This window comes from Schistocerca nitens, chromosome 2 (assembly GCF_023898315.1).
Source record: "Schistocerca nitens isolate TAMUIC-IGC-003100 chromosome 2, iqSchNite1.1, whole genome shotgun sequence".
NCBI classification, from domain to species: domain Eukaryota; kingdom Metazoa; phylum Arthropoda; class Insecta; order Orthoptera; family Acrididae; genus Schistocerca; species Schistocerca nitens.
In genome coordinates this window covers 705,740,960-705,766,880 of record NC_064615.1, presented here as the reverse complement: position 1 = coordinate 705,766,880, position 25,921 = coordinate 705,740,960, and the positions used below count along the sequence as shown (strand labels likewise).

At 40.0% G+C, this 25,921-nt stretch overlaps 1 protein-coding gene across 2 annotated transcripts in view; it reads right to left on the bottom strand.

Annotated features, from left to right (window-relative positions):
* LOC126234578 (uncharacterized) overlaps window positions 1-25,082 on the bottom strand; it is a 50,153-nt gene extending 25,071 nt beyond the window's left edge. Inside the window, exons 1-3 of one of the 2 annotated variants that reach the window (XM_049943283.1) lie at window positions 24,986-25,082; window positions 12,373-12,493; window positions 10,293-10,428 (exon numbers count right to left, since the gene is read on the bottom strand). In XM_049943283.1, the coding sequence (XP_049799240.1) occupies window positions 10,293-10,428; window positions 12,373-12,493; window positions 24,986-25,017 (289 nt within the window). In that variant the 5' untranslated portion in view covers window positions 25,018-25,082. The remainder of the gene's footprint in view (window positions 1-10,292; window positions 10,429-12,372; window positions 12,494-24,985) is intronic. The other variant, XM_049943284.1, reaches the window with a different exon arrangement.
* Window positions 25,083-25,921: the final 839 nt, after the last annotated feature.

Sequence of the window (25,921 nt, the reverse complement as noted above, 5' to 3'; positions counted from 1 at the left end):
ATTCGAGCAACGAAAATGTATTGTGAAGTGGTTTTTCAAGTTCGATAATGCCGTTGAAGTGCAACGTTAGTGGAGGCGGGAGTTTGAAACAGAACCACCAACCCGCCTAACAATTAAACGCATCATTAACTAGTTTGAATTACATGGAAAGGTTTGTAATATTCACAAAGGAAGATCACGAAGACAGCGTACAGCTACAAGTCCTGCTTCGTCGGCTCTCGTGTTGGAAACGTTTGTTAATTCTCCACAGAAGTCTGCTACGCAATGTGCACGTGAAGTGGGGGTTAGCAGTACAAGTATACGAAGAATTCTGAAAGCTTCAAAAAAGTTTACATTCCACGATTACTGCACGCGGTTAATGATGACGGTCCTGATCGCTGAATGCAATTTTACGAATGGTATCAGCAAATGGTAACTGATGAACAATTTGTGACGAAGGTAGTGTGAAGTGACGAGGCACAGTTTCAACTTAATGGAACCATGAATGGGCATAACAGTGTGTACTGGACACCGGAAAACCCGCATGTTTGTGTGGATAAAGTAGTCAATCTACCAGGGATTCATGTGTGGTGCGGACTATCATCTAGGAGCTTTGTTGGATCTTTTTTCTTTGATGCTACTGTCACTGGAGAAGTGTACCTGGAAATGTTATGCACATCAATTTTGCCAGATATACATGCGCTTTATGGAGCTGATGAAGAGGTCTTCTACCAACAGGACGGGGCGCCATCACACTACACCTAGCCGTACGAGCTTTCCTGGATGACAATTTTCCGGAGCTTTGGGTTGGACGAAGAGGGCCCATTAAGCTCCCTCCACAGTCGCCAGATCTAACACCTATGGACTTTTACTCGTGGGGAACTGTGAACGATAATGTCTATCGACGTAAGCCACGCACGCTGGAGAAACTTCGCCAGGAGATTACAGCTACATGTGCAGCGATCTCCACTGTAACATTGAGTGAAGTAGTTGCGGCGACCGCTCGTCGTTCTCTTATGTATGTAGCCTTCAACGATGAACATTTCGAACATTTAAGTAATCATGTGCTAAACTGAAGGTTTTACAACATGTGTGATCAATTATTAAATGTAAAATAAACACATAAGTAATACTTTTCGTTTCTTAAAGTGCGTATACATTTTTCTGGCGGACTCTGTAGTTCTGGCACTATTGCAGCGTGACAAACCCTTGTGTTTTGTGTTTGTTTGTTTTGTGTGAGACTGACTGAGTACAATAAAGTACGGTTCTTCAGTTTTACAGCTTATGTAATAGTAAATAGTGGATAAAAGAAGCTTTAGAAAACTCGGTACTCCCAGTACGCCTACAAAACGTGGTCACAGTCGTGAAGTAGATGAAACACATATTGAATAATTCACCCCAAAAAGACTGATACGTCGGTGCACATGATAACACGATTTCAGAAGTATGAAAGTCAGTGGATTATAGAATACAGTACTTGGTTAACTACACTACTGGCCATTAAAATTGCTACACCACGAAGATGACGTATTACAGACGCGAAATGTAACGAACAGGAAGAAGATACTGTGATACGCATATGATTAGCTTTTCAGAGCATTCATACAAGGTTGGCGCCGGTGGCGACACCTACAACGTGCTGACATGAGGAAAGTTTCCAACCGATTTCTCACACACAAACAGCAGTTGACAGGCGCTGCCTGATGAAACGTTGTTGTGATGCCTCGTCTAAGGAGGAGAAATGCGTACAATCACGTTTCCGACTTTGATAAAGGTCGGATTGTAGCCTATCGCGATTGCGGTTTATCGTATCGCGACATTGTTGCGCGTGTTGGTCGAGATCCAATGACTGTTAGCAGAATATGGAATCAGTGGGTTCAGGAGGGTAATACGGAACGCTGTGCTGGATCCCAACGGCCACGTATCACTAGCAGTCGAGATGACAGGCATCTTATCCGCATGGCTGTAACGGATCGTGCAGCCACGTCTCGATCCCTGAGTCAACAGATGGGGACGTTTGCAAGACAACAACCATCTGCACGAACAGTTCGACGACGTTTGGAGCAGCATGGACTATCAGCACGGAGACCATGGCTGCGGTTACCCTTGACGCTGCATCACAGCCAGGAGCGCCTGCGATGGTGTACTCAACGACGAACCTGGGTGCACGAATGGCAAAACGTCATTTTTTCGGATGAATCCAGGTTCTGTGTACAGCATCATGATGGTCGCATCTGTGTTTGGCGACATTGCGGTGAACGCACATTGGAAGTGTGTATTCATTATCGCCATACTGGCGTATCACCCGGCGTGATGGTAAGGGGTGCCATTGGTTACGCGTCTCGGTCAGCTCTTGTTCGCATTGACGGCACTTTGAACAGTGGGCGTTACATTTCAGATGTGTTACGACCCATGGCTCTACCTTTCATTCGATCCCTGCGAAACCCTACATTTCAGCAGGATAATGCACGACCGCATGTTGCAGGTCCTGCATGGGCCTTTCTGGATACAATAAATGTTCGACTGCTGCCCTGACCAGCACATTCTCCAGATCTCTCACCAATTGAAAACTACTGGTCAATGTGGCCGAGCAACTGTCTCGTCACAATACGCCAGTCACTACTCTTGATGAACTGTGGTATCGTGTTGAAGCTGCATGGGCAGCTGTACCTGTACACACCATCCAAGCTCTGTTTTACTCAATGACCAGGCGTATCAAGGCCTTTATTACGGCACGAGGTGGTTGTTCTGGGTACTGATTTCTCAGGATCTATGCACCCAAACTGCGTGAAAATGTAATCACATTTCAGTTCTAGTATAATATATTTGTCCAATTAATACCCGTTTATCATGTGCATTTCTTCTTGGTGTAGCAATTTGAATGGGCAGTAGTGTAATAACGCGTGAAACGAATTTAAGGGAAAATGCAACGTACGTGGAGTTAAATTTACAACTGCTTCAGCTGGAACAGGACAGATGAGTGAAAAAATCTTTTGGGCACCCATATGGTGCGTATATATGCGTGTACGTTCTGTTTGGTTATGATGGTAGGCTGGACTGCTGCCTGGTTATTAATTTCTGATCTCTGCTTCTGCTTTCATTTCTAAAAGTTCATCTTGCGGTGATCAACAAAAAGTTACTGCAGCTGAACTAGCATTAACATATCACACTGTAAAACATAATTTGTCCTACAACAGTATGGACTGTATTGTAAAACTGAATAAAATTATTTATGTCTATTTCTCTACAGCTAAAAGTAGTCTTCTGGCGTGAAAGAAGATGTAGGGCCTAGTTATAGAAGTTTTGGGGCCATCTGCTGTCAAAAATTCAGTAGATGATCAAGACACAGACAATGTATTTTACTGTATACAAACTGATACTTGTAACAAGAAAAACGTGAAACTTTTTCCTTTAGTGCTACAATACTATTCATCCAAAAAAGTTATTCAAAATAAGTTCATAGATATTTATGAAACTAGCGATGATTTCAAGCACTTTAAAAGTCAATGGGAAAACAAATTGTTTTTATAATGTATATGGGGTAAGTGCCGACAACACAAATGCCTTGGAGTTAAGCATTCTTTGTTTACAAATGTGAGAGATTTGGAACCAAAATTGATTAAGGGAATTTATTATGCGCATATAGTGCATAAATGCATGAGATATGCCTTGAGCTTTTTGTCATATAACATAGAGCTCGTAATTTTGAAAATTTATGCTTATTTTTCTCAATCTGCTGAAGAAAGAGAACAGAAAAGATTTACAGAATCAGCGGAAGGAGACCTTCGTGCAGTGAAATAAGCTGGCTCTCTCTTACACCTGGCATAGATGCATTGATATTAAACTGCAAAGCGTTATAACTTTGTAAGCTTAGACGAAAACTGTCCAATGAGTTTTGAAAACTTGTTGATGCTTGACACTGACAATGATTTTATTGAAATTTACTTGCATTACCGTAGCCATATTTTAAATTTGTTTAGTAAAACTCTAAAATGCCTGGAGGCAACTGCATAGCAATTTTGCATACGTATAATACCATGCATAATCTTGAAAACGGGACTAATGACCTCAGCAGTTGAGTCCCATAGTGCTCAGAGCCAATCTTGAAAACGGACTAACAAAAAGAAAAAAAAGGATCTTTTCTTTGAATACGAAACAGGCAAAAAAGTTAATCTGTTCCCTTCACCCTAAATGACTAGTATAATTTACAGTAACTTTTTATTGTTTGTTGAAAAAGCTTTAGACTACCTAAGTAAATTGTTTAATTTTTATGACTCAAACTGGTTATTTACGCTAAGTAATATAAATTAGAAGGCAGTGCTGTATTTGACAATTTTTTAACGTAGTTGAAAATTTAAACTGCAAAAACTGTGTTTAAATATTGATGATATTTATGGGCAAGTTACATTATTAAACAAGTTATGTGATCAAATATACTCTTCTAAAGGTCTCGCAGAATTTTCCACTGCACAAAAATAGTAATAAAAGCTTAAGAAGACAAATGATGATTTTACAGATTAATTTTATTGCTACTGTTTATTCCCATCATTTCAGAATTCACATAGACAGTTTCATCTGTGACAAATATTTACGGGCGGGTCGAAAGAAACAAAGTGTCTCTTAATTTGATAAAAAATGAATTATTTGCCGGCCGGAGTGGCCGTGCGGTTCTAGGCGCTACAGTCAGGTTCGAATCCTGCCTCGGGCATGGATGTGTGTGATGTCCTTAGGTTAGTTAGGTTTAATTACTTCTAAGTTCTAGGCAACTGATGACGTCAGAAGTTAAGTCGCATAGTGCTCAGAGCCATTTGAACCATTTTTGAGTTATTTATTTATCTAATCTAAAATGTGAACTACAAAGATTTATGAAGCTATTTAGCAGTGACAGTTATTTGTTAAATATTACTAAATACAATAAAAATATTTTTAAACAAGATAACTAAACAAATTTGTAATACTACTTTATTTTGACACGATGTACTGTTTTTGCGTCCTTTAACAACCAGTATACCTTATTTGTTCAGAAAAAAATGTAGCAGCCCTAGGTGCTAGGGATATCTTATTCCCACGTTAGATGTCTCCTGACTATAAATCATTTTTTTACGTTTTTTGGGTGAAATGGCCTTTCGCCTCCCAAAGCTATTCCTATGATGTTTCAAACAGGATAAAACCCGTTTCTCAAAGAGAAAAATTAAGTGTCATGTGAGAAAAATATCTAGGTAGCATTTTGCCACTTCAAACTGAAAAATCCAGTTGGTCTTCATGTGGAGATCAGTGTTAATAAGCTATAGACCAACTATATATATATATATATATATATATATATATATATATATATATATATATATATATATATATATATATAGGGTGTTTCAAAAATAATGTTACAAATTTTGCGGACAGTTTACTTACACCAAAACGAAAAAGTAAGTCCATGTGAACAGACGTTCGAAAATCCTTTGTCTTCGAGCAATTAACGAAAGTTGACGTTCAGCGGTTTTCCAAGCAGAACCCAACAACTTATCTATGCACCCCTTTCACTAGATGGTGTTGTGTTGCCAGGGAGAATTGTTTACATTCTTCATTCGTCTGTCTACAACGTGTCTGTCGTGTACATGTTCTACAGACAGGGAGTTTACAGAAGGTGCCCCTCTCAAGCGTGGCAGGATATTCATTTCGAGAGCAGGCCGACATAATTTTTTTTTTCTACGGCTGGATAATGGATACGAGGCTGCAGGGCTGTATCACAAGGCGTTTCAAGACCGAAGATAGCCGAGTCATCCAAACTTTGGTACAGTGTATCGTAGCGCTGCCGAAACGGCATCCGTAGCGCCACAGAATATTGATCGAGGAAGACCTCGTGTTGCTCGTACTCCTGATCAGGAAGGGCACGTCCTGGGCTGTCGAAGAAGAAGCTGGCATCAGCGCAAGACAAGTGACCCTGGAATTTGGTACATCTCAAAGTTCAGCATGGAATATACTTCAAGAGCAAGTCATATATCCTTATCATCTTCAGTATGTGCAGAGCCCAACGCCTGCCGATCACTCAACACAGAATAACATTTGCGGATGGTTTGTTGCGCAGACTGCCAATCCGTTGTTTGTCTCTTCGATTTGTTTATGGACGAAGCGGCGTTTGGAAGAGATGGAATAATAAATTTCCGCAACTAAAACATATGGGCGATCGCAATCCTCATGCTACAGTACGGGGTGGATATCAGCATTAACGTTTGGGTTGGAATCGTGGGCCATTGTCTGGTAGGGGCATACTCTACAATCACGTCTTACAAAGGGAATAGAGCAAAGACGAATTCTACCCGTCTGCTTTGACCCATGACGTCAGGTCTTGAGCAAATAGGATAGTTTAAACGAGTTATTAAGACAACCATACATAACATTTAATAAGAGGCCGATTACATTCTTCAAGATGCCGAACACAAGACACACCATTATGATCGAAAAAACCCTAAAAAAAAATACAGGCGAAATATTTCAATGAGGAGACATTTGTCCTCAACCCATTCCTGTTTAGCTATTCTGTATTTCCTGTCGATGTCATTTTTGAGACGTTTATATTCCTTTACGCCTCCTTCATTTACTGCATTTTTATATTTACTTCTTTCTTCTGTTACCTAAGGATTTATATTAGCCCTCATCTTTTTACCTACTTGATCCTCTGTTGCCTCCACTAATTCATCTCTCAAAGCTACCCAGTCTTCTTCTACTGTACTCCTTAACCCTGTTCTTGTCAGTCGTTCCCTAATACTCCCTCTGAAACTCTGTATAACCTCTGATTTTTTTCAGTTTACCCGGGTTCCAACTTTTTGCAGAGTCTTCAGTTTTAATCTACAGTTCATAACCAATAAATTATGGTCAGAGTCCACATCTGTCCCTGGAAATGTCTTACAATTAAAAATCTGATTCCTAAACGTCTGTCTTGCCAGTATGTAATCAGTCTGAAACCTTCCGGTGCTTCCAGGTCTCTTCCACGTCTACAGCTTTCTTTCATGATTCGTAAACCAAGTGTGCAAAATTCTGCCAGGCGGCTTCCTCTTTCGTTCCTTACCTGCAGCCACATACTACTTTTCCTTCTCTTCCTACAGTTTAATTCCAGTGCCCCACGACAAATTTCTTCTCCCTTAGCTATCTGAATAATTTATTTTATCTCATCATACATTTCTTCAATCTCATCATCATCTGCGGAGCTACTTGCCATATAAACTTGTACTACTGTGGTAGGAGTGAGTTTCGTATCTATTTTAGCTACAATAACGCATACACTATGCTGTTCATAGTAGGTTATCGATTTCCTTTTTTTTATTCATTATTATATATATTTCTAAATTACCCTTATTTGATTTTATATTTATAATCCTGTATTCACCTGACCAGAACTATTATTCCTCCTGCCACCGAACTTCACTAAGCCCAACTATGTCTAACCTTAATTTACCCATTTCCCTTTTTAAATTTTCTATCCTATCTGCCCGAGTAAGGGATCTGACATTCCACGGTCCGATTTTACCTCCGGAATATTTTACTCAAGAGGACGTCATAATCGTTTAACGATACAGTAGAGCTGCATATCCTCGGGAAAAATTGACCGGTCGGACGAGTCTCGTTTCAAATTGTATCGTGTACGAGTATGGAGGCAACCTCATGAATCCTCCATATCAGGAGGGGACTGTTCAGGCTGGTGAAGGATCTGTCATGGTGTGGGGCGTGTGCAGTTGGAGTGATATGGGGCCCCTGATACGTCTAGATACGACTCTGACAGGTGACGCGTTCGTAAGCATTCACGTTCATTGTGCATTCCGACGGATTTAGGCAATTTCAGCAGGACAATGCGACATCCCACACATCCAGGATTGGTACAGTGTGGCTCCAGGAACACTCTTCTGAGTTTGAATACTTCCGCTGGCCAGCAAACTCCCCAGACATAAACATTATTGAGCATATCTGGGATGCCTTGCAACATGCTGTTCAGAAGAGATCTCCACCCCCTCGTATTCTTACGAATTTATGGACAGCCCTGCATGATTCATGGTGTCAGTTCCCCGCAGCACTACTTCAGACATTAGTCGAGTCAATGCCACGTCGTGTTGAGGCACTTCTGCGTGCTCGCGATATTAGACAGGTGTACCAGTTTCTTTAGCTCTTCAGTGTATGTGAATAGTATATTGTAAATTATACCAGAAAACTAACAAATAACAAACAGCCTAACAATTATTTTGTGGAGGACAATGTAAGAGCAGTCGTCGCCAATGCGCCCATGACGGTATTGTGAGATGTTTTTCGTTAAAGAGCCTAACAGTTTCAGATCGCAAACAGCTCTGTGAGCATATGTTTTGATACATCAATCTGATACTGTTTTATCGGACTTCCTTCCAAGTCCGCTCCTAACTCGCAAAACTCTATCAAAAACGATTCGCCACCTATCAAGGTCCGAGAAGCGGGCCGCAAGCTTTGCAGAGACCAGAGTCTTGCCTTCCCAGTATTGGCACATACATTACTGTGGACACCGAGACTGCGTTGCGTGTGACAGTCACTGTGGCCATGTAGGTTCTAAATTGTCACCTTGTATCCATATTTGCATATTAATGTACGGTATAATATGAATGTAGAAGACTCTTTCAACGTCATTACGATGGACGGATAGATCGTGCCAATGACCCCTAGAACACGAAACTAGCAAACGACTGACTAACAACTAACTCTGATATGAATGTAACATATTCATTTTGTGTAGTCTACACTGTGTATGTAATACAGAATTAGTTAACATATCATCGTCTCCTGTGAACTCTTCGTGCTTGTCATTCATCCTCACGTCGGGAACCAAGCCTATACCAAGAAAGGACCTGAAAAATACGGCATGATATTTCTATGCAGTACACCAGACAAATCTGCAATCCTACGTTCTCTGTCTGATTGTAACCTGTTATTCTATGAGCCTACTTTTTCGTTTTAAGCTTGTCATTAACTCATAAGGTGAGGGGCTTTCGCACCCACGGTCAACTTCTAAAAAATTGTTTCCGCCATTACTGACGCAGTATGCAACAGAGGCGAGTTTTACGTAAATTTTAAAGTTTCTGCACAGTCTGTGTTTGTTAAGACACAAAAAGTTCAAATGACAAATGTCATTACACTTTGTTCTATTAGCCAGTTTGGAGTTCTTTTGTAAATGAATCTACAAATGCAGTATTGCAAAGTCAATGGAATACATACTAAAATTATTCATTTACATAGACAAAGAATCTACCTAGCGCTAGAATCCGAAACGTAAGCTGAAATGAAAGGTATTTATTTGCATAGATACACAGAGTGGTCAGAAACAGACTGAAAAGCTTGCAAGCGTGTTTCAGGATAGGTTATGCTGAGAAACAATCGCTAAGTTAAATAGCATTGCGCGCGCAGATTCAAGCTGTCCGCCAGAGACAGTATCGCCAAACGGGTTCTGTGGGATTGATTTTCTTAAAGCGAACAAGTGAGCGATACAAAAATTGGACATGGCACAGTAGTAACGATCGAATTGGGGATAAAGGTTGAGCAGTCTCGTGTGCTATCATCAACGCTCTGATAACAACTGACACTAATTGTATACGGCGGGCCACTTAAATTTCTGCGCGCATGGGTCTCATTGGCTAACTGCAGTGCTAATTAACTCGGAAACTGTGCAACACATCGAATTTTTTTCTTAACAATTATTGCCCAGCACAACCTACCCTTACAAGCTTTTCGGACTGTTTCTGACCACCTTGCAGAATCGATCTGACTCAAGAACCCATAAATTATTGTAGATATGGAAATCACTTAACAGTGTGCTAAAATCTTCATGATCAACTTAAAATAACTGTAAGTAACAAAGACACTGTGTAACGCACGATCATTTGAGGAGGTAGAAAGAAGAGAAATAATTATCAGTGAGAGGAAAGGATCCGCGTTCGAATTTCAGCCGGGGTACTGTTTTAACTAGTGAGGAACTTTTTTGACAGCGCAGAGATTCGATATGGAAAGAATTTTTTTACACGAAATGAAACATTTCATATTGTTGCAGTTATCATACACTGTAGAAATAGATTAGACATAATGCATGAAGTTTTTATAAGAATGTCGTAAGGAATCCCTCGTATCTTTGCTCAAGAAAATATCTCGACAGCCTATTAGAACGGTCTATGGAAACGAAGGAAAACCGATTTAAATGGTTCTAATGACATCAGGATTTTAATCCGGCTCCCTCTGTGCTATTATCCGTCACTGCCGTAAAATTAACGTAAAAAGAGCTATTCTAAAGAAAAGAAATGTTGTATTACTCAACAGACGAAGACCACCGGGTTGAGATGGTGCCATGTGCAACACCAGGCTCACGTGTGGCTCAGGGGAGCAGCTCCAGGACAAATCATCCATGTTGAAATCAGCTGCCTTATAATCCCTCCATGTATATGCCGCCTGCAACACAAGGAGGCACACTGTAGAAAAGAAAGCAGGCACTACTGGGAACCAGTCACAAATATCAGACCACTCCTATTCTGACGGGAGTGAAATGTTCTGTTTCATACTTACCAAAGGTCGAATATTTCTGATAGCAATAAAGGTCGGTTGCAACACTTTCAAATAGACCCTTTATCAGCTCTGAATTTCTAAAATTTTAGGAGTTGGAACGCACTTCTTCAACCCTACAACAATCCCTGCCTCCTCCCTCCTCCGTCATAAATCGCAAGTTGCGATTTTTGAAAATTTGTGGTAAAACTTACTATGATAAATTATTTTTTACAAAATACTGTTCTGAAGCTCAAATTTTTGAAACATAATTTCTTATAATCACAGCAACAAAACCATAAAACTTAATATTATATGTAATACCTCACCCCATGCCCTTGCCAATCGCATCACATTGGTCATCCATTGTGACGTTCACTGTTGCCGGCGCAGCGGCGAATTGCAGTTACATTGGGATTTATTACACCTGTACTATTTTAAATTCCAGTGCCGACTTGTTCCAGCCCGTTTCGGCAGAAATTTAGACCTACCCTGTATGACGTTTTTCTACTGGTAGCTTATTTTTCGTCTAAGGTACGCAGTCCCACATACTCGTAACGAGTTAGATAAATTTCCTCTACTAGAAAAAAATGTACCTGTAGGATTAGCTACTTTCTCCTTCCTTTATAACTTCATCTGCACGTAGGTTACACGAGACAGCACCAAGGACATGACGAAAATATTTTTATGAACGGGTGAGATTTAGTGTCCTTTCCAGTCGCCTATCGAGCGAAGAACAAAATGCCTCTCTTTCAAAGCTTGTCGTTCAAGTTCCCTAAGCATCCCCTTTATACTTCTGAACGAACTACACTGGCCTACTGCGATTCCAGCACCGTGTCTCAGAACTGGTTCAGTTGTATGCGTTTGACAAGGACCCAAAGCATCACTCTGAAATTGCTGTCTAGTGTGCGGTTTCTTTTCCTGTTCCACGACAGTTTGTCAAAATCCTCCAGACAAATCTGGTCTTCCGTTGGCCTTCCATCTACGAGGAGTCGTTATAACGTTTTAATTATCACCTCGAGAAAACCAAGTTGCGCCCGTGAAATTTGTTGATGGTGTTGATTGTTACATATTTTTCTCAACGTAGGGCGACTTGAAGAACACCTCGGTTCTGGAAGTCTGCTTTCTGAATAATCACCTTTTCGTCATTCTGCAAATACCTGCCATGGGATAATTTCTTCATGCTGGGAATGAAGAGGAAGCCGTCGGGTGCCATATCAGAATAATACGGGATACGGGGCAAAATTTCATTGCCGAAAGGAGTATATGTGACTGTGTCTTGAGCAGTATGAGGTGAGAAATTGCCGTGGAACAAAACACCACTTGAACAGTTTCCGCCGACGCTTCTTCTGAATGGCCTCCGTAACTTGGTCAGGAGATTTCAGCAGTAAGCTTCTCTTCCGTTTTGCCACTTATGGACATACTCTAGCAATACGACACCACGGCAGTCCGAAAAAACACTCAGTACTCGATGATGGCTCGGTTCTTGTCGAAGGTGGATCCAAATTTTTTCAGCTCATTGAAAATATCTGGTCATGAGTTGTTGAAAGACGGTCACTTGTAGTAACTAAAATTAATGAACTCTGGCATACAGCTGGGGCAGGATAGAGTGACATGCCCGTATCTGTCATCTAAACTTAGTTTGACTTGATGTCAGCCGGTTTAGAGCCGTTGTCATCAGAGGTGCCTAAGTGTAGTAAATTTCGCATCCTATGTACCCCCAAATCACCAACAAATTTAATCATTTGTTGTTCCTGCTATGCTGTATACATACAATAAATAAAATTTCGTTATTTGGTAACTGTCCTGCTGTTACAGTTTTAATGGGCAGCAGTGTAGGCAGTAAGTACTCACCCGCCTTGCAGTGTTGGGTTCCGCGAAGCATTTCAGTCTGATGTTGACGGATCCGTAGTCAACTGCATGAAGGGATTCTAGTGACACCATATCTGCTAGTATGATCAGCATGAGAGCCTTGCTGAAACGAGATTTCACATGAATTATAGCGATTTTACGTCATCACACTTACAGCAACGTTTCCAGTTTGGGAATGAAATACTATTTGGCAATGTTGATAGAAACAGCAGAACTGAATTTTTGCTTTTCTGTACCTCAAGTCGTTAATTTTCATGAAATCGATGTTACGCATATTATGCGAAATGTGTTTGAAAAAAAAAAACAAAAAAAACTAAGAGCGGCTTCTCCAAAGGAGCAATCTGCAGTAACACTAGCTGAATACTCGGCATTGCTGTGGTACGTGTTTATTCCAAAATGGTGTTAGTCGATCGCCACCACCCCATCTCTCTATACATCTGTTGTTCCCCTCATCTCTGTCTGTTTCCTACTCCCTCCTCCTTCTTCTCCTGTCTACCTTTCCCATCTCCCACTCGCTGTCCTTGTCCTTTTGCCCTTATCTCCGTCGATCTGCTCTTCCCCCACACCATCTCTCTGTCCATCTGACTCTCCGCACTCCTTCTGTCCACATGCTCCCCCCCCCCCCCTCTGTTCATCTGCTCCTTTCCCCTGCGTCCATCTCCTCCTTATCCCCTTTAATTCCATCTCTACCTCCACCCTCTCTCTATCCCCCTCCTCCTACCCCTTCCAGGTAGTAAGTAATACGTGAACAAAGTTTCTTTGAAGTCGATACAGAGGTTCAGAAGGTGCTTTTTACCGGTGGCTTTGCACACGTACCAACATTCACACATTATGCTTCATATACATTTAATAGATTTCACACAGTATTCGTACAAAATTTGACCTGTATCTCGTGCGAATTATCGCCCTGCGGTTTCGATTTCACGCATCTCAGTGTTTATGACGTCATATCTCGTGAAATATGTGTAAGTATAACGATATATTTTCGCAAATATATTCAGTGGTATATGTAAATACTGTCTGCATAATGTGCTACAAATAGAGTTAGTAGTAAAGGGGTGACATATTAAAAGGTCATGCCAGATATGGCAGTTTTACTGTGTGAACAGTGAAAATATGTAGTAAGAGAGAAACGTTTTGCCTTTCATCATTTTGAGGTGGAATCATCAAGAAAAAGTATCGTGAGGGTTGAAATTACTTATAAAAGTTTTTGAGAGTCGCTAAGTGCTCTCATTCTCAAACACTGGATGAATAAATTCTGGCTATTTGCCCGTCGTGAGCTACACTTTTTTTTTACCCCCACCCTTTTCTGAGGTAGGCTGATCTTGCACACACAGTGGTTCCTTCCAGACAGTAAGTGATAACGTGTAACAAGGCTGGTCGAAATCGATCCAGTGGTTTCGGAGGAGATGGGGAACATACATACTTCCATCCAGTTTCATAATATGTATGGTTTAAATTTTATGAAAGAAACTAGTAAGTAGAAAATAATAGTCAACATTTTGTTAGTCGAAGCATCCTCTATAAAAGGTAAAATTGCAAAGTGTCTGGATTGCCAATAATATTGACATGACTGTCGAATGAAAAGTAAAGTTGGAAGTATGGAAGAATATAAAACTGGCTCCAGAAAGTCTATGGTAAATTCATTGACATAAAAATATTATGTTCCTTGACCAATGATTCGAACTGGTGTAACCTACAGCAGATAACGCTGGTCAACAACCGTTCTGGTAAAAAAAACGTGAATGGTTTTTTTCGCTCATTTGTGGATCCTCAGTTCAAAACTGAAATTAGTTTCTGGCTATCGGGCTTAATTTTCTTGTGACCCTCTCCGTCCTGTCTATTGAGACCCCTGGAAACGCTGAAATTTGGTTATTATTCAGTGGCGTCACTTAAATATTCTGCGGATTGTATTATATCTTATTGTTTTATCAGACTATTCTGTGCCACCACAGCCACAGCACCAACCGTCGGATCTATCTCAGTTAAGAGGTACCTACAATTTGTTAATGGATCTTAATGTGTGAATGTCGGCCTGGCGCCTGATAGTGACTGACGTGTTAACTGAAGTGGAGAATGTTCAACGGCTCGGTACGGAGTGCAGTATTATGACATACAGGAAGATGGTGACTGAATAAGACCCGTCACTTACTCTTATTGACGTCTATACGTTTGGAAGCAAGGTATCCGTAATTGACATGTTTGCAGAAGCAATGCTGTAAATAACTTTAGGAGGTGCACACATATACCCTGAAACACGTATGTATTCAGTAGCAGCGATGGCGAGGCATGACAGAATCTCTGACCAGAGAGTTGTTTATCGTTGCGCGAGTCGGAGTTGTGTGTGAGGAGTCGGCGGGGGTCGACATGGGTCTCTGGTCAAGGTTCGGGACGAGGTATATTGTTAAATAAGGTAATGAAGCAGCATTGCGCACATCTGATAATGTAATGTATGTTAATTGTAATTAATTTGTTCAAGAAATGCTATATGGACACGCATGTTACGAGCTAGAAACATTTCTCCGATCTATATATCCAAGTACCATGCTTCTTCGAACCCTTGTGAACGATTAATGAAATAATTAACATTGCGCTGAACAACATCAAACGTGCCGCAGAGCGCCGGAGAAGACAGCAAAAACAGGTTTGTATACGCCGTGACTTTCACATTGGACAGAAGATATTAGTACGTACACACTATTTATCCAGCAGAATAAAAGGCAAGTGCAGTAAATTTGAACTTCTATACGCAGGTCCATATCGGATTCGCAGCATTCCTCACCCCAATGTTGTACACGTCGAAACTCTGAGAACCAGAAAAAGTAAAGGCAACCACCATGTCTCCAATATTAAACCCTTTATTGAATGAAGACACTTTATGATTCAACACACTATGTGATGCCATTTACTAATTTTTATGATCACTTATGCAATTATATTCACATGACTAATTAATGATGATTATCGTATTTTTTTCTTGGCAAGTACCCGGCAAGGTAAGGTTAGCAGGTCGCTCTTGTTGTCGTTACATATCAGACTGTGCACATTTTTTCCAGAGAAACTTACGTATCTTATGAATAATTATGCAATGTTATCTAGTGACATACTAATTTTATTAAATTTTGTCTCCATTAAAGTCTTTAATTATCGCCTCTATTAACTACACAACATACAAGCTGAACACAACGAACGTCACATTTTTTGTCTTTCTTAGGTATATACGATTGTTTCATGTTTTGTTTGTATGCACTGTGAAATAGTTAAGATATAGCAAACACCAGTTGACTTTGACATTTTGCCTTATGATATCTCAACATCGTGACTACTTTACTGTTACATTGTGATACACTGAGTACATTTTTGCCTCTGAACACTATATAAGTTTTTCACATATTACGTTTTCTGTCATGATATGCTGTATGCTTAATTATGTTACCATAAACCAATCATTATTTAGTGAGTATATGATTTAAATGCAAGACATTAATCTCTGTTCATCAATTTCAGAAAGAAATGATGCGTGAAGGAAATAAATTAAACAGAAATGGGAATTTTACCTTCGGAATGATCGAAAGAAGATGCAAACCTCGTAGGGAAGAGTGAATGGATCAGGATTAACAAGCATTAACAAGAATATACTATAAACATCGTTGAATAGCAGTCTTAACTAATTTTTTCTTTCAGAATACAAGGCGATTGATGCAGGCTGTCAGACAGAACTACACATCTTAGTTTTAGTGATGAAATATGCTAGAGATAAGGAATAGTTATGTAATGAGTAATGAAGTGATTTTTTGCAGATGATAATGAATGCTGATGAATAATGATGAAGAATATGCTACTATGGATAATGAAGTTTTTCTTTACAGGTGATGATAATAATTGAGTTATGATAATATAGATAATGAAGTGATGGATAATGAAGTTTTTTTCTTTACAGATGAGGATATTGTTGAAGTTATGTATTTATGCTATGTAGTTATTTAAGTATTTGTTGCAGTTCGCTTTGACAGCAGGTGTTATATTGCGTAGTATAATGACTGAAGGTTTTGGAAAGGACAGCTATGGAACACATTTTTATACACATTTCACTACCTGTTAATTCGAAGTTCACTACTTTTCAGCATAAAATGCATTTCTTCTTTCAGCTTAATAATACATTTTTTGTATATTTTTGCAGGAGAAATTATCTATGAAATTAATGTGCTATAAGCAGTTGTTCATTAAATCTATGTCATTTATGAATGTGATTACATATACTCTACTTGTTTCATAATCTTGCCACAGCTGACTCATGACGAATGACGTTACACATTTACATTTACATCAACAACCCAAAAGCAATTTTTTTTCACTCTTTCCCTTGTAATTACCAAAAGCAATGCATTGCTAACAAGAAATGTATTACCAGTCCCAAATAATGATACCAGTTTAAGAGAGTTCTGAGTAATGCTGATCAGCTATGAATAATATGTCACTTGAATAATGAATGCTACTGACTATGCTTTGTTACTGGGAAAAGAATGCTACTGATTACTGTATTGAGATGATTACTGTATTGAAATGACCAACGATTAATAATGCTTTGTAACTAGAAAATGAATGCTACTCATAATGCTTTGTAACTGGGAAATGAATGCTACTGATTACTGTATTGAGATGAACAATGATTAACTGATAATGCTTTGTAACTAGGAAATGAATGCTACTGATTACTGTATTGAAATGACCAATGATTAATAATGCTTTGTAACTAGGAAATGAATGCTACTGACAATGCTTTGTAACTGGGAAATGAATGCTACTGATTACTGTATTGAGATGAACAATGATTAACTAATAATGCTTTGTAACTGGGAAATGAATGCTACTGATTATGCTTTGTAACTGGGAAAAGAATGCTACTGATTACTGTATTGAGATGATTACTGTATTTAAATGACCAATGATTAATTAATTATGCTTTCTAATTAGGAAGTGAATGCTACTGATTATGCTTTGTAACTGGGAAAAGAATGCTACTGATTACTGTATTAGGATGACAAATGATTAACTGATAATGCTTTGTAACTGGGAAATGAATGCTACTGACTACTGTATTGGGATGAACAATGATTAACTAATAATGCTTTGTAACTAGGAAATGAATGCTACTGATTATGCTTTGTAACTGGGAAAAGAATGCTACTGATTACTGTATTGAGATGATTACTGTATTGGGTTGACCAATGATTAATTTTCAACATTATTCTGTAATATTGACTACCTCCTGTTTTAAGTAATGACTTCCGATGATTTGTAATGAGTGCCAAAGTTGTCTGTAAAACAATTAATGAACATTTTTCTGTAATACTACAGACATGGTACAGAAATGTTCAATAACTGGGCTATGAATGCCGCAAACTACTAATGTAATTCCCAATGAAGACTAGTATGTGACTTAATGTCCTTCACCTTCTGACCTAACTACCCCGAATAACTGCAATATCCATTTGTCCTGTATATCCTCTTGATCATGGAGCACTATATTTGGTTTTTGCACTAATTCTACGTTGGTGTGCCTTGTAAGAGCGTGGTGTTGACACGACATGCTGTCCACCACCATGAGCGATGGAGACGTTATTATGGTCCCACTGTTTGGTGTACCTGATGTACTGCCAAAATGATAACATGGAATATTACTACGACATTTCAGTGTCTTGGGTACGCTGATAAATACTTCTGGGAAAAGAACTTCAGATTGTCTCACTTGGTGTTGTACTTCTGTGGAAAGATATGGACTTTCAGTGCAGCTGCGTGCAACCTAAAGTGCTACAACCATGATGCAATCCTTCCCTTTCCTATCCTAATTCTTGTAACATAGTGAAAATCATTTTTGCTAACATGATTTATGGCCTATACATTTTTTTCGATTTGCTGAACTACAGTGCATGTGCATTTTTGTCATTTTTCTAACATGATTTCTACTTATTGTATATACACTTTGTGATTTGCTGATATATTCTGAATTTCAGTGCGTGTGCACTTTTGTCATTTTTCTAACATGATTTCTACTCATTGTATATACATTTTGTGATTTGCTGATATATTCTGAACTGCAGTGCATGTGCACTTATGTCACTTGTCAACATGATTTTTTTGCCATTATGTTTATTTGTTGTGAAAACGCTAAAGAGTTTTTCAGTGCGTGTGCACTTATGTCATTTGTTTTGTACTCATTGTATATATATTTTGTACTCGGTGCATGTGCACCACATTTACTTCATGTTCTACATCTGAATATTCTGTGATTGTAAAGTTAATTAGTTAAGAAAAAAATTGTTGCTCATGGCAAGTCCAAATGACTCACCATCGCTGCCAAATTTTTGCCCCCCCCCCCCCCCCCCCAGTGGAGGGTTACGAAACACGTATGTATTCAGTAGCAGCGATGGCGAGGCATGACAGAATCTCTGACCAGAGAGTTGTTTATCGTTGCTAGTCTGCGCTTGACTGCGCGAGAGTTCAGTTGTTGTACGTAGCGAGTCGCGAGAGCATGTAGTTCAGTTGCGAGTTGGCAGTTGCGAGTCGGAGTTGTGTGTGAGGAGTCGGCGGGGGTCGACATGGGTCTGTGGTCAAGGTTCGGGACGAGGTATATTGTTAAATAAGGTAATGAAGCAGCATTGCGCACATCTGATAATGTAATGTATGTTAATTGTAATTAATTTGTTCAAGAAATGCCCCAATAATAATTTTGTTTTCAAAGCAATCGTTTTAAGAATATAATCATTCCAATTGAAACAATATTTCCTATGCTTTTCCTCCCAGAATCAATTTATCAGATTAATTATTGCACAGGGCCTAAGGTCAGCGCAGCTGCCCTTATAAAATTTATCAGGTTCAGCATAACGTTAATTTTGTGGGGACTTAACATTTTTGCACATTTTTATTATCATTGAGTTTTATTACTGTGGGAAGCTAACATTTGGCACTATTTGCAATTCTATTCAATTCTTTTCATTTTCATATTTTTGTGGGAAGGTTACACTTGGCTCTATTCCCATTAACATTTAAAGATTATATTTACATTTCTGTGGGGAGGTTACAACCTGTACATTAAAAGTGCAACTTTCGTCAATTTTCGTGAACTAGTCAGTGTGTTAGTGGTCACGAGAGGCAGATTTTGTCCCTGGCACCCATACATCACAGCTGTATACTATGTATTTATAGGCTATTTAGACAAGCATAGTGGAAGTATGAGGCAGTTAGAACAATGTATAAATGCCTGTAATCCTCCATTGCCAAAGTCTATAACAGTTGATCCCATAAACAGATAATCTGTAGAAGTCGAATATGCAGATGGTATACCAGGTATGTCGTTGCTCCTATAGGGTTGAATGTGATTCATGCTGAATTTAAGGCCTGTAAAAACCTATTATTTGCACAGTACTGTAGAACTGAATGAACAAAATGTATGTATAAAAATATCTACTACAAAATTTATCATATTTCTCCCACCCCCATCCTATCAATGAAATGTTTTATAGATCACTGAAATTGTACAAAGAAGATGCAAGTTAAAAATCACACAGACTATAGCTACATTCCAAATGTCATCGTATCCATCATCGCTACCTAGGCTGGGCACAGTGAACAGAGATCCTCAAGGGCCTGTGCATCAAGCAGTACTCTGACTCATTGTACCACAGCATAGGACTACTGTCAACCTGCTGCTGTAGCTAATGCCACCTGGGGGGTGGATGGGTTAACAGCGATGCCATAACCCTCCAACCCTTATGTGACCATTCCTGACTGCCTGACAGTCAGTCTCATCAGCCTGCTCAACAGTCCACCCAACCAACCCCCATGACCATCCCTGGACCCTCACATTGTGATGGTCGCCATCCTCCATCCCACAGCTGCGCATGTTGGGTGAGGTCACAGCAACAGCAGCCAGCATGTCACAAGTACTTAGGAGGAGAAGGCCCACAGACAAGCAGCTGAGGGCCCGCATCTCGTGGTCGTGCGGTAGCGTTCTCGCTTCCCACGCCCGGGTTCCCGGGTTCGATTCCCGGCGGGGTCAGGGATTTTCTCTGCCTCGTGATGGCTGGGTGTTGTGTGCTGTCCTTAGGTTAGTTAGGTTTAAGTAGTTCTAAGTTCTAGAGGACTGATGACCACAGCAGTTGAGTCCCATAGTGCTCAGAGCCATTTGAACCATTTGAAGCAGCTGAGGAGGAGGTAACAGAAGCTCCAGTTCCTTCCTCCATAAGCAGTCAGTGACAAATGTGAAATAAATCCCTGTAGCTGCTATAGCTGTAAGGGTAAGATGCTTGATTCATAAAAAAAAATTAAAAAAACCGACCAACTTTCTAAGTTGTTGTGACTATACACAAAAATATTTTATATACAGATTATTTATGGGAAGCAGTTGATAGTTCATTCATTCAGTTGTGTCAGAACTTTCGAACAATAAGCGCGTCAAAATGCATAGCAAGACAGCCCCCACCTGAGGAGATTCCGCCCAACATGAAATTAACGTTATTTAACGTGACGTACACGTTTAACATCAACGCCAGCAAACACATCTGTGTGGGAGTGATGACAGACCGTGAGTTCTATCCAATGGTGGTTTTCTAAAATCCAGAATAAAGTGATAGCAAAGTCGTGTTATCTGTAAATGAGTAGATGCATCTGTGAAACACATCAATGCAGATTACTTCTTGTTCCACAGAAATTCCAACTCTGCATCAGTGATACTGGGTGATATATGATCGCAGCAACAGTCTTCTCACCAACAATTAAGCTGCATAGTGAGAGAGAGTGAACCCAGCTACAAGAGGATATTTTAAAAGTCTAAGAGGATACTTTTAAAAGTCTAATGTACAGCAGTTACACGATCCAACGTGTTCTAGACAGTCGATTAATCTGGCAACTGCATGTCCATCGATTGTAGGAGAAAATATGAAGCCATCTCTCGGAGTCAGCATGCATAATTTCTCATCCACCAGAGTAAATCATCGCTGAACTTTATGATTCATTTTGTAAGATCACTGCAGGTTAATATGTGTGAACCAACTGTGCCAGATGTAGGCACAGAACTACGCTCGTACTTAAGTATGTTCACATATGGTGATATATTAAAGTATTTGTAAATACTAACACACTAGGGAAAATGCGTAGTCATCATTGTCGCTGAGTGGAGAAACTTCGTAGTATCTGACTGGTCCTGCAATGACACTGAAAACAGGAAAAAGAATAGATCTCTACTCCCCAACAATAAAAGTGCTGTAATTATCAGACCGTCTGACTGCAGAAAGACCAGTGTCGTTCCTTCATTCTTTACACATCCTGAGGGGTCTGTTTTGAGCATGATTATGTATTCTCAGAAACATTATTTCAGTTCAAATACCGGCTGTTACAGGAGATTTTGCATGACCTCTAGCCGGCCGGGGTGTCCGAGCGGTTCTAGGCGCTACAGTCTGGAACCGTGCGACCGCTACGGTCGTAGGTTCAAATCCTGCCTCGGGCATGGATGTGTGTGATGTCATTAGGTTAGTTAGGTTTAAGTAGTTCTAAGTTCTAGGGGACTGATGACCTCAGAAGTTGAGTCTCATAGTGCTCAGAGCCATTTGAACCATGACCTCGATGGAGTGCCTACCAGAAATTCCTACGTCAAGATCGCAATTTTTCTTTACTGATTACCGGTTTCGGCTCATTACCGAGCCATCTTCAGTTCAATCTAAAATGTCATTCAGTGTGTGACACTCATTACACATCGTCGCCTGTCACACAGGCACTTCCTGGTTCCCATTACAAATGACAGAAATGATATCTTGTTTACATCCACGGATGGAAAATGCAGCTACCATTGCTGTGGATCGTATGTACGTGTCTGTGGAAAAAGAGGCACTGTAACAATATTTGATTAGTGATTAATACTGTCAGTTTACACCACCAACTAAGATTTTTACTTTAGGGCGACCTAGCTCTAGAAATACGACGATGTGTAATGAGTGTCACACACTGAACGAAATTTTAGAGCCGGCCGTGGTGGCCGAGCGGTTGTAGGCGCTTCAGTCCGGAACCGCGCGACTGCTACGGTAGCAGGTTCGAATCCTGCCTCGGGCATGGATGTGTGTGATGTCCTTAGGTTAGTTAGGTTTAAGTAGTTCTAAGTTCTAGGGGACTGATGACTTCAGATGTTAAGTCCCATAGTGCTCGGAGCCATTTGAAGCATTTTTGAAATTTTATACTGATTCGAAGATGACCCGGTAATCCACACATGTTGAAGTCAACAGACCGCATACCTCCCCACATTGACAATGTCAAACAATAATAGGAATTTCAAACCTATCCGCAGAGTCTCGTGAAATAAGGTCATGCGACACTACTGATGGTGTTCCATCTGTCGAATGGGGTCGTTAAGCTCAGCACCTCCCGCCATGCTGTTCGAGAGGAGTGGACCGTGTACCCGCACCAGGCTTCACTATCTCCCTCCTCTAATCATCGTGGTGCGACACAAACACGACACTACCCACGCATCCATTAACTCAGCTACACTCTATGTACAGCAAAACTATCACATCTCCAAACGGAAAGAGGCCAATGTGTGCGAAGAATGAATACCGTTTCCAACAAATGGCTGAACTCACCCCATGGGACATTCCAGCCAATAATGCGATACGACTTTTACGTTTTTACTGACGTGTTTAAGTACTTGTTGTCAGCCTAGATGGCTTCCATGCGAAGGTTGCGGATTCGATTCTCGGTACTACCAAGGGTTTTTTTCTTGGTAGGATGACTGGTACAGGATGCACTCAGCCTCGTGATGCCAGCTGAGGAGCTATCTGATCGAGTAGCAGCCGCTCCACGATCTGGAATGCCTACAAAACGTCGGGGAGAGCAGTGTGTCCATCACGTGGCCCTCCATACCGCACCTACGCAAGGCAGAGGATGAAAAGACGGGCAGGCATCCCTTGGGCCTTCACGGCCTGGCGAGGAGCTCGTTGATATATTTATTTCTTAGGATATTTTGAAATATCATTTAAGTGGAGGCGGAAGGCAAGTGGGCTTCAAAAATTCGATTCTTGGATTTTAGGATTTTTGAAATTCCTGGTATTTCCTGCGTGAAACAGTTTTGTTTTACATAAATACGACAGTTTTTTCGTGGGATATGATGGTTTTCCTGACGCTCTGTGCAATCTGGGGACGGTGACAGCAAGGCTTATGTCTGGGTATGTGAAGAACAACCCTATGGTCTTAATGTCACAATTTCTAAATTAGAGTGCATTGGGCATGCCCAGAAGAGAATGGGGTCCAGGTTGAGAAGGTTATTGAAGGAAAAGTCAAAAATAGTATTGGTAAGAAGATAGGTGGTAGAGGTCGCCTGACAAATGTTGAAATATCGATTTCTGGATTATTATGGCTAGGTCATAAGAAGAAATGTAGGGAATTTAGAAAACATGAAAAAAGATGTATTGGCTATCTTTTTCCATAAGCTTTCCACAAATGAAAATCCAGTGGACCGTCTTTGCCCGAATGATCCTGACACTTGGTGCAAGTACAGCAGAAGTGCCAGATATTACCACAAACATTATTTACCTGCATCAGTAATGAATGAAATTAAATCCATATTTAGAGACCTTTGTAAAGATACTTTCTTGAATAAATGTCTTCATGGGAAAACCCAAAATATAAATGAATATGTGAATTCTGTCATTTGGAACCGGTTGCCGAAAACTGTATTTTTTCAGCTTACAACCGTCAAATTTGGTGTTTATGATGCTATTTTATGTTTCAATGATGGTGTAATTAGGAAACTGGATGTTTTGGAATTATTGGGCATGAAATCTAGTGGAAATACTGCAAAATCTTTGGTGCCAATGGATAAAGAGATAATCCACAAAGCAGGTATTGCTGATTTAAAATGCACCAAAGGGAGCCAGACAGAAAAGAGGAGAGACCAAGAGAAGAAAAGAAGATCAGTATGAGTCAGATGATGCTCAGTATCGTGCAGGGAAATATTAGTGGTAAGCAACTCTGATCAATAACAAACTGGAATTGCATATTGAACTTTAAATGGATTTATCTCAAAACCACATTTTTTTTTTTACTTTCAGGTACCATTATTTGATAAACTAATGGGGTTAGAAACATGAAATTTGGTCAGTTTGTACAAGTAAATTGACAACCACCAAACAATCAGGAACTGTTTTATAATAATTAATGTACAAAAAAAGTTAAATTTTACTGGTGAAAGAATAAGGTTTTTTTTTCTTCAAAACCATAAGAGGTGTTATGTTCATTTTACTTTTAAATTGTGGCGTATATCTTATATATATGCAGTAAAAATTTCATTGTTTTATCACGTATAGTTCTTTTGAAAAGTGTACCTATTCAAAGTGTAAAATAGCATTGGCAGAATAGGGATAAAAATTGCCTTCCGTCTCCCCTTAGAGCAACATGATAAGAGCTATACAATTTACAATTCATACTAGGCAATATAATGCTGCTATGTAGCTTCCTTCATCACGAACTTCTAAATTTCTAAAAATGTAAGAATCTACACTGCGAACAGTGCTCTTAAATATAACACCTTGCAGTTTCCTCTGATATTTACCTGAGTTTCTTTGACCACAACGAAGCGCCCATGTTGCTGAGGTGCTTCTTAACTACCTGTCACGATACGAATGGCAGTACTGCCGATGACACTGCAGCCGGCCATGTCTGGGGGATCAGGGAGGATTAACCTAAGCGCCTCAGCTGCCATTTGTTGTTTACCTGCAGGCTATTGCACATAGTGGTTACGTAAATGTATTGGTAAAAGGACGACGCATTTCTGTTTCTAAAGCCTACTAAAGTGAGAAACAGCGCATGTTTATCAAACGAACGCTGAAGAACTACAGAAGGTCATTTCAAAACTTAAAAGCCACAAAGCGTCCGGAGAAAACCAAATAGTGGCCGAGCTATGGAAAAAGGCTGACAAAAATGCAATTACATTCCTTAAGTGTGTTTTCGATAAAATCTGGAAAGAAGAAGAGATCCCCATAGAATGGAGAACAGCTCTCATCCACCCTATCCACAAGAAAGGTTTAAAGACAGACCCCAACAATTACAGAGGAATATCCCTGCTGGGTATAACATACAAGATTCTTTCTAATTTCCTTTTCAACAGGGCAGGGCTGCAATTGGACCTGCAAATTTGGGAATATCAGGGAGGTTTTAGAAAAGTTAGATCATGTTCGGAACAAATACTAAACCTCAAAAGCCGGCCGCTGTGGCCGAGCGGTTCTAGGCGCTTCAGTCCGGAACCGCGATGCTGCTACGGTCGCTGGTTCGAATCCTGCCTCGGGCATGGACGTGTGTGATGTCCTTAGGTTAATTAGGTTTAAGTAGTCCTGAGTCTAGGGGACTGATGACCTCAGATATTTAGTCCCATAGTACTTAGAGCCATTTGAGCCATAAACCTCACAAACATCATGGCATACCAAAAATCAAGGGCGAAGTAATACGTAATCACCTTCATTGATTTCAAGAAAGCATATGATTCGATTGA